This window comes from Marmota monax, unplaced genomic scaffold (assembly GCF_021218885.2).
Source record: "Marmota monax isolate L192 unplaced genomic scaffold, Marmota_monax_Labrador192_F-V1.1 WCK01_AAM20220418_F8-fsc00020, whole genome shotgun sequence".
Taxonomy (NCBI): Eukaryota; Metazoa; Chordata; class Mammalia; order Rodentia; family Sciuridae; genus Marmota; species Marmota monax.
The window spans coordinates 22,029,153-22,041,290 of NW_026692912.1; the positions used below are offsets into that span (position 1 = coordinate 22,029,153).

A 12,138-nucleotide genomic window follows, 5' to 3' on the forward strand; every position below is an offset into this window, starting at 1 on the left:
CAGAGGCCCGGCCGCCCGGTCTACCTTCAAAGGTGTAGAGGGCCTTGCAGGTGCCTATGGCGGGCAGGGGCTCCTCGTCGTCGAACTCGTCGTCGAAGTCGGTGGCCAGCACCTTCACCTCGTTCTCCTGGCTTCGCTCCTCCGTGTAACTGCCATCGGGGCTGCTCAAGAGAGGAAGACCCGCGGCAACTATAGCGACGGCGACCGCGATGGCAGGCAGGGAGGTGCTCCCTGCCCCCACAAAGGGTTCCCACCCTGTAACGCGCCTGCCACGCTGGCATGACAGGACCCTGTGGTGGCAGAGCTCAGCCCCACTGTGGGGGGTTCACAGGGCCCTGGTATCCACATTTCCAGATTCCAGATCCAGGCACACACCCAGCGCCCCGCTCCCGCCAGGCACCGCTCAGATACTGTACCTCTCGCGGTCCTGCGCGCAGCTGTTGGCCGTCGGGGCGCCCTGGCCGTCGTACATCCCGCTCTGCCGCCGCGCCTGCTCGCCTCGCGCGGGGAGCCGGCCTTCCACCTCTGCCAGCCAGGCCTGGGGACGACAGCCAAGACGACTAGGGCCTGAGCTCCCAAGGCGGGACAGCCACGAGGCCCCAGGCCACGGGGTCTGCACGGGCCTGTAGGTGACGGGGACCCCAGGGTGCTGCACCACTGAGCCGCATCCCCAGTCCTTTTTACGTTTTTACTTTGGAATTTGGGATCCTCCTGCCTCAGCCTCCTGAGGATTGCAGGAACAGGACCACAGAGGGGCTCCACCGCTGGCTTTTTATCCAAATTTCAGAGCCACAGAAGGAAGCTCCTCTTCACCCAATTTCCCCCCGTTGTGGCAAAAAGCACACTGGACTAGCTTTACCCTTGGGACCTAAGCAACTGTGTGGCCTTGGATGAGTGACTGACTTCTAATGACCAACATTCAGTTTCCTGGCCCCTGGCCACTGCTGCACCTGGGTTGTCTGCTTCCTACCACCCATTCCTGAAGCAGCCTGAGAAGGGACGTTGGAGTCCACCCAGGGACACAGGAGTGACATGGCCACTCCCTGTGTCTGCTCCAACACCTGCTTTTCCGTACCTCAAATTTCTGGGCCTCTAGTCTCAGCTTCTCTATGTTTTGGCTGACTTCTGTCAGTTTGTGATCCAGACTGGCCGGGTCTCCCATCTGCGGGTTCTTCAGGTAGACGTCTTTCATTTTGGTTATAGCGTCTCTGAAAAAATGAATGAGCAGAACATGGTCCCAGCCGCCCGGGTCCCAGGGGCCACTGTCCCCCAGGCACTTCCTCCCCACTCTTTGAAAACCAAGTGACTGGAGCTGGGGGCCCATGAGACCTGCATGGATTTGAAGGGGCTGCGGGGGCCGCTTTCCTTCTAAGACCTTTCCATGTGAATTCTACTCCCAAGGTCTGTATAATCCAGGTCTGACTTAAAATCCCAGTTGCTTTGGCTGAATAAATAAATCCCCTTTGTCTTCAGTGAAGGAGAAACACCATCCATCCTGCCCCTCCCTCGACCCTAAACAGCAACACAAACAAACAACATCCAAGTATTTCCATGTGGGCGCTCCCTGCGCTGACCACAGCTCGGGCTGGCCCCCTGGTTTCCGTGGGCTGCCCTATGCTGATCTCAGGGAGAAGCACAGCTCGTTGCTTTGCAAATTTGATGAGGAAACATTTCAGCTAGGAGACAGTGCTGCTGCTTGAATCCACAGCTGGTCATGCCAGGCAACAGAGCCTTAAAGTGCACATTCCAAAATTCCACTCCCTTCCCGAAATCCCATTTTGGAAATGGCCCCTAGGAGCCATAGTGAGGCTTCCCAAGAGCAGCCTGCAGGCCTGTTGGGGCTTCTCTAACTACTAACTAACCCTGACCTCAAGGGGCTTCCCCAGCTGCCAGCTTATCATTAAGACAGGAAAGAGAGGAAGAGGGTTGCAGCCACCTGCCTGCTCCCATCAGGCCTGGGCGGTCGGCCTCCCCCACATGGCCATTGTGAACTGTCAGCTCCTCCTGGGTTACTCTCCAGCAGAGCCTGAGGTCCACTTGGACCACCAGCCTCTTGACCTGGCTCTACTTTCTTTTTTCCCAATAGCATGCACCAATGGCCAGTGTAACAGAACTTGCTATGATGACTCCGGTGTTCTGTGTCTTTTCTCACTGGAATAGAAGCTCTCTGAAGAGCTCAATGTTATTCTAGCTTGATGTGTGTCCCCAGTGTCAGGCCCAAAGCAGATGTTCAGTAAAGACCTGTTAAATGAATAAACGTTCAATGTCATCCACCCTTATGAAGCTCTTTGCAAAACCCCTTTCTCAACCTCATGGCTCCCCTTTCACCCACTGCCCTGTTTCTCAGAGTCCTCTGAAGAGTTGTCACAATCCACGATCTTCAGTTCCCCTCCCAGTCCAGTCTCTGCTGATCAAACTCTCCAAAAGCTTATCAAGTTTATAGTTTGGTTTTTTTTTTTTGAGCTGGGATTAAACCCAGGCCCCGCACATGATATGAAATCTCCCTACTGCTGAACTACATGCCCAGTCCCAATTTTATTAACTTTTGTTGTTGCTTTTTGTACTGGGAATTGAACCTAGGGGCATTAAACCACCGAGTTACATCCCCAGAACTCCCCCCTTTTTTTTAATACCTTCATTTTATTTATTTATTTTTATGTGGTGCTGAGGATCGAGCCCAGCGCCTCGCATGTGCTAGGCGAGCACTCTACCGCTGAGCCACAATCCCAGCACCCACTTCCGAGGCCCTAAGGAACTTATTGATTGATACCCTGTCTCAAAATATTATATAAATGCATGGGAATATTGCATGATACCCAATAATATGTGTAATTTTTATGTATCAGTTGAAGAATACATTTTAAAGAGAGTACAGAACAAAAATTCCATTTTGTGTAAAACAGTTAATTATAGGTGTTCCTATTTTTTTATACTGTCACCATGTTTAAAAAGTGACCTGTGTTTAGGAGCTGCTCTACCAGAGATAAAGGAATTTTTTTTTTTTTTTTGGTACCAGAGTTTGAATTCAGGGGCACTTGACCCCTGAGCCACATCCCCAGCTCTATTTGTCTTTTATTTAGAGATAGGGTCTTGCTGGGTTGCTTAGTGTCTCACTGTTGCTGAGGCTGGCTTTGAACTTGTGATCTTCCTGCCTCCGCCTCTGGAGCTGCTGGGGTTTCAGGTGTGTGCCACCGTGCCTGGCAGGAATTATTCTTTAAAATGCACTTTTGTGTGCAATTAGGCTGTTATTCTCTAACCAGGTATGTTTGCATTGTTTGGTTGTATGATTAATTTTCTTCTTCTTTTGCAGTGCTGGGTTTGAACCCAGGAACTCATGAATGCCAGGCTAGTGCTAAACCACTGAGCTACAGCCCAGCCCTCGGCCCATCTCATAGAGCACTAAATCTCAAATCAACAGATGATTCACCTAACTCACTCAGAGGACAGGCAAGGTGGGAGAAGATTAATAAAGCGGTCTTTCAATCAGGATGATTAGCAAACTGCCCCGTGAGGTGTGGCGAGCTTGATTCTGAATGTGGGAAGGGCGAAGTCAGCAGGGCCACGGGTGTGCAAGGCCCGGGGCTCAAGGCCCTGCACGGATACACAGCAAAGAAGGAATGCGCAGGACAGATGGCAAAAACAGATTTTTTTGCGTATACATTAACTTATCATCCCCGAGATCAAACTCATAAAACAGCTCAGCACCCGGGCACCCGGCGGCAGCGGAGCCTCAGGCCAACTCTTTTTAGAACCCAAGAGCAGCTGGCAGCGTGCGGTGGGGCTTCCCGGGAGTTGTTTCCTAGAGACCAGCAAAGGCGACCTGGGAACGAGCAAGGCTGCTTGTCCTCGGATAGGAGGACAGTAGATCTGACCCAAAGCTGGGTGGGGAAGGGAGGGGGAGGGAACCGAGCCTCTTTCTGTTGGTGCCAAATATTCACTTGTGATAAAAGGAGGTGTGTATTTTGTTTCCAAAACCCAGAATAAAATCTGGGTTTTTATTCTTGGAAGAAAGGGAATCTCCGAGGTGAGAGTTAAGCAACAGCAGACTATGACAAAACACAGCCGAACCCGAGCTTCGTCATACATCACATCATCCACTCTACCTTTGATCCATCTCCTTTTGAATTTCTTTATTTAGTTCATCGACTTTCTGTTGGAGCTTTTTCCTTCTTTGTTCAGGGGGGAGGTTGCTGAAGTCCTCGGGGGTGGCGCCCTGCAGAGGCAAACGTGAGTGAGAGGCCAGGAAGCAGAGCGCGTCTGCGCCAGGCCACAGACACCTCGCGCAGGTGTCTGCAGATGGCTCCCCGAAGTAAGCAAAGCCTCCCCACCTCACCCGCTAGGATGCGAGGATCAGTGCATGCAGACTCTCACGACCACCCACGCTCCACGCCGTGGCGGAGGTTTGGGAAAGGGAAAGAGCAACGAGGAGGGAGGGAGGGGGGGGAGAAGGCTCGGACTCCAGCGAGACGGTGAAGAACAGCTGGAGTGGAGGTGGGTGTTCCTCTCTCCTCTGTTTTGGTACCGGGATCGAACCCAGGGGTGCTTAACCACAGAGCCACATCTCCAGCCCTATTTTTTAAAAACATTTTTTGTGTCAATTTTATTGAGGTACAATTAGCATACAGTAAGATTTGCCAGTGTGTGTGTGTGTGTGTGTGTGTGTGTGGTGCTGGGGATGGAACCCAGGGCCTTGTGCATGCGAGGCAAGCACTCTGCCACCTGAGCTCTAACCCCAGCCCTCACAGCCCTATTTTGTGTTTTATTTAGAGACAGGCTCTCACTGAGTTGCTTAGCACTTTGCTTTTGCTGAGGCTGGCTTGGAACTCATGATCCTCCTGCCTCAGCCTCCAGGCTGGGACGACAGGTGTGTCTGTGGCCCTTTTTATTGGTTATTTTGAGACAGGGTATTGCTGAGTTGCTTGCAGTCTCACTGAGTTCTAGGCTGGCTTTGGACTTGTGATCCCCCTACCTCAGCCCTGGATCACAGGTGCGGCCACCCTCCTGCTGGGGGCAGATCCTGGTGGGTCTTCCTGTGGCCCTGCCTGCAGCAGCCCTGCTGAAGTTTCTGTTTCCTTAATGTCACCCAGCGGGGCTCCCACCCACCCACCGCTTCCCAGGATCCTGCTGTTTTCCCCTGGTCCTGTGACACAGGGGGCCTCTGGTGCCTCAGAGAATGGGTGAAAAGGACAAAAGTCCACCCTCCCCTGCCTCCCCCCTGCTGTGCTGTCCTTCTGCTGTCTCTCAGGTCTGGTCACTTTGCTGCCTTAAGGGTGGCCTCAGGGCATTTGGAGGGAGCGCCCCTCGACCCAGCTCCCCGTGCCCTGCCCTTCTCCGCGCGGCCGGCGTGCCCAGCCCGAGCCTACTTGCTAGAAAGCTGCGGCCCGACTGTGGCATCCAGGGGTTTCCCTTAAGGGAGGCTGTTTCCACAAAGAAAGAGAAATGCAGACAGCCGAGGATAAGCCGGGAATCGAGGGAGAGATCGCACTTGAAAACCTCCATTCTTTTAAAATAAGGGGAAGGCTGGCTGGGGCTGGGTGGCAAGAGGGGGCGGATAATGTCATCCCACAATCAGGCTGGGCCGGCCAAGCAGCTTACTGGGGGCTTGTGACTGATTATGACAAAATGGCAGGGGGCCACGCTGCAAAGTGCGTGACTCAGCAAATAGCTGGCCACCAAGGCCCGTGAAGGCCTCGGCTACTGTTCTCAGACTGGCCCGTGACACACTGGGGCTCCCACTGGGGTCTGCGTGAGAAGGTTGGGGGAGGCCGGATTCGCATTCCCAGCACCAAGCCAAGAAGGTTCCAGTGGACGCCCAAAAGGAGGTGAAATGAGAATCATCTTCAACATAAGAATAAAGCTTCTTTCCAGACGCTGTAGCACCACCACTGGAACCCAACTGCTCTCTGCCTTTTCTAGTTCAAGCCCTGGACTAGAGGGAGACGCTGTGCTCAGCTGAACACCCACAGCAGGTCCGGTGTTCTCCAGAACTGAGACTTTCTTTTCTTTCTGTACGAGGGGCTGAACTCAGGGCGCACTACCTCTCAGGTACATCTTCAGACCTTATTATTTTTATTTTGAGACAGGGCCTTGCTAGGTTGCCCAGGCTGGCCTTGAACTTGTGGTCCTCCTGCCTCAGCCTCCTGAGTTGCTGAGATTACAGGCGAGGGCCACCAGGTTGGGTGGATTTTTTTTTTTTTTTAAAGTCAGAATTAACAACAACAACAAAAAATACGCAATGTAAGACACAGTGCTTCGGAAGTTGGGACATCAGGTAAGTGGTCACGTTTCTCCTGTTAACATTTGCTGGGCCGAGGGACGTGCCCCGAGTCCCACAGAACCCTCTGGGTGACGGGAATGTACTATAAGAGCACCAGCCACGCAGCTGGAAGGACCACGGGCCTGGACTGTAAAGTGTGCTTAGGACAGTTGTCGGAGGTACACAGTGTGTGCACAGCCAAAAAGGAATCGGGAGGCCACGCACACTGTACGGATGACTTACAAATAGATCTCCTGAGTGACAAGAAGCCCACAGATTCTTTAGCCAAAGCAGAACGATGAAGTGATACAGGAATGGATTCTTTTCAACTGATAAGACAGCTCATCAAATCGACCACTTAGGTCCCTTTCAATAAACAGTCTGTGCTTCTGTGTTGTTACTTGGGAACCAGTCTCGTAGCTGGGCATGGAGGTGCACACCTGTAATCCTAGTTACCGAGGAGGCTGAGGCAAGAGGATTGCAAGTTGGAGGCAGCCTCAATATCTTAGCAAGACCCTGTCTCAAAATAAAATAAAAATATGGGAGTGTGGTTCAGTGGTTAAGCACCTAACAAAAAACCAGTTCCAGTAACTGTGCCTCAAACAAATGTCAGTTGCCATTGGAGATTCAGCTTCTTCTAAATCCAAAGGAACTCAAGCTTTGTGGAAGTACCTTACAAGGCCACTTCATCCAATTAGCCCTTCAGAGCTTGGGTTCCTTTGAACAATACTCTGACCTACGATTCATTTTGCCATGCAGGAATTTTTATTTCTAACTCTGAGTCAGAAGAGATTTCTCTGCCATCTTTGGAGCAGCCCCGTTGACGGAAGCAGGCGGTACCAGGAAGGACCTGTCCTACCGGGCACACCTAGGGAGGTTGTAAGTGGCTAGAGTTCTGTGTGATGCTGATCTTGTTTCACACACTAGTTGAGCCCCACACTTGCCCCTGGGCCACTCCCTACAGGTGACACAGCCCCGGGTACAGCAGGCTCTGGGCAGTTTGGCAATGCTTACACTTCACAGGTTTCTAGGAAGGGGTGTGGAGCCACAGCTCAGTACCTAGTGAGTAAGAGGATTTCTATTTCAAACAGATTGCCCCCAAAGGACTGCCTTCCCCATCCACAGCAGCAAAGAAACAGAAGAGGGTAGAAGGGAACCCTGCCATCTGGGGAAGGCTCCAGGTCAGTCAACTCAATTTCACCCAAATTCAACCTTCAGACAAACGCGTTTCATTTTTCTTTTTAATAATTCCAATCAAAGGCTCTTGGGATTTTATTTCACAGTCTGAGATATGTTTTTATTTTATGTATTTTATTTTTTTAATTTATTTTTTAGTTATACGTGGACACAATGTCTTTATTTTACTTTATGTGGTGCTGAGGATTGAACCCAGTGCCCCACACATGCCAGGTGAGTGCTCTACCTCTGAGCCACAACCCCAGCCCTGAGACATGTTTCTAATAAATATTTTTTTTTTCTTTGTTTCTGCTAAGACGTTGAGGCTGGCCTCTAACTTGCAATCCTCCTGCCTCAACCTCCCAAGTCGCTGGGATTATAGGTGTGCACCTGCACATTGGGCAAAATATTACTATATTTTTTTTAGGGTTGGGCCAGTTGCCAAACACTGAGTCAGGCTGGAAACACACATGTGTCTACAGACACATACATGGATAAGTTACACATGAAGGTCAGCACCGTAGACTGCCCTGGGCCGGCAGCAGCAGTGCCCCCACTGTGCTGGTCTGATTCCTGGCTAACCGGCCAGTCCCCTGCTGTCCACGACTCGAGGATGTTCTCACCTGTGGCATTTGGCAAGATCGTGTAGCCTTTACCCATCACTGAAGCAGAGTTATGGGTTACGTTGGTTAAGCGTTTCTTTTAATAAATTTAATGATTAGTCTGCCCGTTTACCAGAGCAGAGGAGGAACAGCACAGGACAGGGCTTAGGAGGGTCTCGGCACTGTCCGGAAGGTCATCCCGTGGCCTTCAAGTCAGCTCTGCGCGAGACTCCAGCATGTCCACAGGGCGCCTTCCCTTCTCCAGGCGCCTGGAACCCGAGCAGGCGGGTCGCTGCTGCGAGTCTCTTCGGGTTCCAGTGTCTCTCAGCTGCTTCCTCAGCTTTAGGAGGGGAGCATCTTTCACTTAGTAAATTTGCTTTTGTTCCATAATGGTCCAATAAGTGCCCCCCTCCAATTTTGGACATTCCCATAGAGAGCTCACCACCATGTCACCCTCTTAGGGCCCCAATGACACAGAGAACCAAATCATGGGTTAGGTATTAATTTCCTTAGCAACTGGAAGAGATTAAGACCACCACTATTAGGCCCCGGACCTCATGCCCACAGGTCAAGAGCTCCCAGGAGGAACGGAAGGAGCAGTTAATCTGGGGGATCCGGAGCGAAGGCCCCGCCTCCGCCACGCACCCAACACCTGATTAGATCAGGACATGCACGGGGCGTTGTGCTTACCAGCTTGAGAGAAAGCTTCCCGTGAAAATTGAAGAGGTGACAGGGAAAAAGAGAGAGAGAACAACACATCAGAACAGGAGGCCCGGCCCGTGTCCACATCACACACCACAGATTCACCCGCGGGCCGCGAGGACGACCTGCAGCGGATCTGTGCAAAGGTTCACAAGAGGGTCTGACCCCAGCAAAGCTTCTCCTAGCTGCTGCAGCAACGGCAGAGGCAGAGGCTTAAAGGAGAGTTTCTGCTACAGTCGGCATTGTCCCTCGGCCTGGGTACGGACAGCAAGCTTGTACTTGGGGACATGTAGGATGATGGGGGAAAAAAAACAGCCACAGGGCCAACCCCGCCCCACGGCTCTGCACAGGTCTTATAAAGTCTATTCTTATCACAGGGGACTCGAATGGACGTGAACCTTGGCGTTCTGTAAAGGCGTGAAGGGGAGCTCTGAACTTAGTGAGAGGGAAACAAGGATTAGAAATTGTTCTTTGAAATGACCTGCAGGAGCCAGTCCTTGTGTTCTAGAGAGCACAGGGACAATACCAGAGCCCCAGTTACCACCTCCTGCCAGGGGAGGGGTCTTCTGGCCTCCCAGCGCTGTCCACGTGGACTACGAAGCCTCGGGAGAATTACTGGGAGTTGCCGAGGGGTGCTCCTGACTACGGATCCCTGACGATCATCAGGCCACGGCAATGCAATCCTGCTGTGCCTGGAGACTGGGGAGGGACAGGGATTACTGGGCCCAAAACAGATAAAAGGGTGTCACCAAATTGGAAAAAGAACGTGGTTCTGCATTCAAGGTGCATGGCTGAAAGTGGCCCTTGGAGAGTCCGGTGCATGATATTTCCTCCGTGGCTATCAATCCTCCAAGTTGAGGCAACTGGTAGTAGGACCCCAGAATAATTTGGAGACAAAGTACCAAAGAAGGTGCCCTTTGATTTTAAATGGGTGGTTACTCAGGTTTTTAAGATGCAATCCTTAAGATTGACTGAACGCTGACACTTCTTTGTAAATAGGCAATAACTTTGATGAGCAAGACAACTTTTGAAGGAAAGAATTAAAAGCCTCTCCAGGCACAGGTGACAGGTGACCTCTGTCTGACAGGGACTAGTGACGCTCACCGCCCAAGCCTCCTGGAGCCTTGGCCCAGATCCGCTCACGGTGACCTGAGCTGGTCACACGCAGACAACACTGAGGGTGCACACGGAGACTTTCCAAACAGCTCTCTCCGGAGCCCTAGGGCACACGCGGCTTCCCGACTCTGTCTGGCGGAGCTCACTCAAGGCACGGACACTAGGACTGGACGCGCTAGTCGCCCTCAACTCAGCTGCTCCTGTCACTTTCGTTCTTAAGGGTTCCCAAGACAGACTTCTAACCTCAAAACTGCATCGTCGGAAGATTACTACCTCCTAATAAAAAGAGACGGACAGGATCCAACATGGATCCCTGCAGAAACCGGAAATACCGAGTCCCCAGAGTCGACGGGGAGCGCTGTCGGGACAGGGACCTCCTTTGAAGGATGATCAACTGGTTTTCAGTCTTAATTTGTGAGTCAGCCAATTAGTTCCTCGAAATCAGAGACTGACCGTCAGCTAGGAGAAGGACTTTAAAGGCTTCACCCAGTGCATTGCCAGGCATCTGAACGACTCAGAAGCTGTCCCTTTCAGGCGACCAAGAGCCTCGGAGCCAGAAGCATCAATAACACATGAGGGAACACAGCGCCGGCAGAGCCCATGTGTTATTGGGCAGTCACAGGTACTAACCTCAAGAACAAGGAGGGGGGACGGTGAAAACCGCTCGTGAGCACGAGTATTTAAGGAAAGTCCTTCCGCTAGTGTGTGGCTCACGCTTCATGGGCTTTTTTCGTCCCAGCTTTAGGGCATAAACTCCCGAGGGATCTGTTTGTTAGAGACCCGGCCGTGGGTGATGGAGCCACGGGATGGGCCACCTGCCAGAGCACCGCGTCCACGACCACGCTCTGCGGCTGCGTTTTAATGGGTGAGATTCTGTGGCGAAATCATACCCGGTGACATCTCAGATGGCAGTCACCATCCCTTTAAAGATTTTGCCAGAACTAGAATAAAAAGGGGGGAACCCAACGAGAGGAGCCTGCTGCTTTTCCGAGGAAGCAGCCGTGGAATTCATACGATCAGGCTCTTCCCCGCCCGGCCAGGTCTCCTGACGGGGCATTGCATTTGGTGGTGTAGAAGCATTGCGGGTACCCTCGGGTCCCAGCCGTGGTCCTGTCCGTGGGGTTAGTGGCTGTGCCGTGACTGCGTGACCTGCCGCCACAGTTAAACTTACAACATAGTCCCTAGCCTCAAAGGCATACGTGGGTTTCCCTAGCGTCCTCTTCATGAGTTCTTTGTGTAAACAGAGAGACTGAGCCTGCCAATGACCAGCAAGAAAACAAGATAAAATAAACAAAATTAAAGTAACCACAAGATTGTTCAACCAACAAATGATTGGTATGGCTTTTCAAAATCTTTTGATCATCTTTGATGCTACATTTCCATACAACTAACTCTAAAATATGGGGGGGGGATGTCCATATTTTAGATATAAAAGTCCCTTGCACAGGCCAGGAGAAGAAATCTTCATTTAAGACCAAAAAATTACAATTTGTAGATTATAAACCAAGGATATAGGACTCTCTGGCTTCATTTTTCTTTGACTTACGTGAAGATGAGACAATAGTTAAATGTCTGTGGCATACCAATCTTTGAAGATGCTCAGAAAAACAAAATTTTCTTATATAAACGCCAATGGCTTACAACAACAAAAAAAATTCTATCCTGTTTCATTATTCAGAAACAGAATCGGTTATGCTAAGAAACGTCTGCCCAAGAGCCATTCTCTCTGACAACTGAATCAGCGATTGAGATCTGAACCCAAGGACTGCAAAACGGGAGAAATCAAAAGACATTGGAACCACAGATTTGTTATTCTCCTAGGATACTTTTTCTAATGAAATCATCTTTGGTAGGACAGTCTCAAGTTAAAAGAGGAGAATAAATAAAATGACAGAGACTTCGCCACCTCAGTCCTGAGGCTGTGGGTGTCCTTTGGGGACACTGGGCACCTTCTATGCTGAGATGGCTTTGAAGTCAAATCCATTTCCCAAACTTTAGGTTTACACGTTTTGTCTGAACGTCCTGGTATTTCCTTTTTCTTTTACTTTCTTTCCTTTTTCAGTTTCTTCCTAGAGGAATGAGGGGACAGCAAACATGACCCTAACTAAAAATAATCTGACCAAAATGAGGAAGGAAAACCATTTCTTTACCAGTGCTTCCAGTGTGTATGTGTGTGGTTTGCCCTCAGGAAAGAAAAAAAAAAACTAACAGACACTCGCTGAGCACAGATGTGAAGAATAAGAAATAAAATTCATTTTGCTGATTATGATAAAAAAAAAAGAAAAA

At 50.8% G+C, this 12,138-nt stretch overlaps 1 protein-coding gene across 15 annotated transcripts in view; it reads right to left on the minus strand.

Annotated features, from left to right (window-relative positions):
• Positions 1 to 12,138, minus strand: part of Fnbp1 (formin binding protein 1) — a 105,180-nt gene that overhangs the window by 8,590 nt on the left and 84,452 nt on the right. For 5 of the 15 annotated variants that reach the window (XM_046451304.2, XM_058581842.1, XM_046451307.2 and 2 more), the window contains exons 11-15: positions 8,725 to 8,739; positions 4,104 to 4,213; positions 1,076 to 1,208; positions 417 to 538; positions 25 to 164 (exon numbers count right to left, since the gene is read on the minus strand). In XM_046451304.2, the coding sequence (XP_046307260.1) occupies positions 25 to 164; positions 417 to 538; positions 1,076 to 1,208; positions 4,104 to 4,213; positions 8,725 to 8,739 (520 nt within the window). The remainder of the gene's footprint in view (positions 1 to 24; positions 165 to 416; positions 539 to 1,075; positions 1,209 to 4,103; positions 4,214 to 8,724; positions 8,740 to 12,138) is intronic. The other 10 variants (XM_046451310.2, XM_058581841.1, XM_046451306.2 and 7 more) reach the window with 3 other exon arrangements.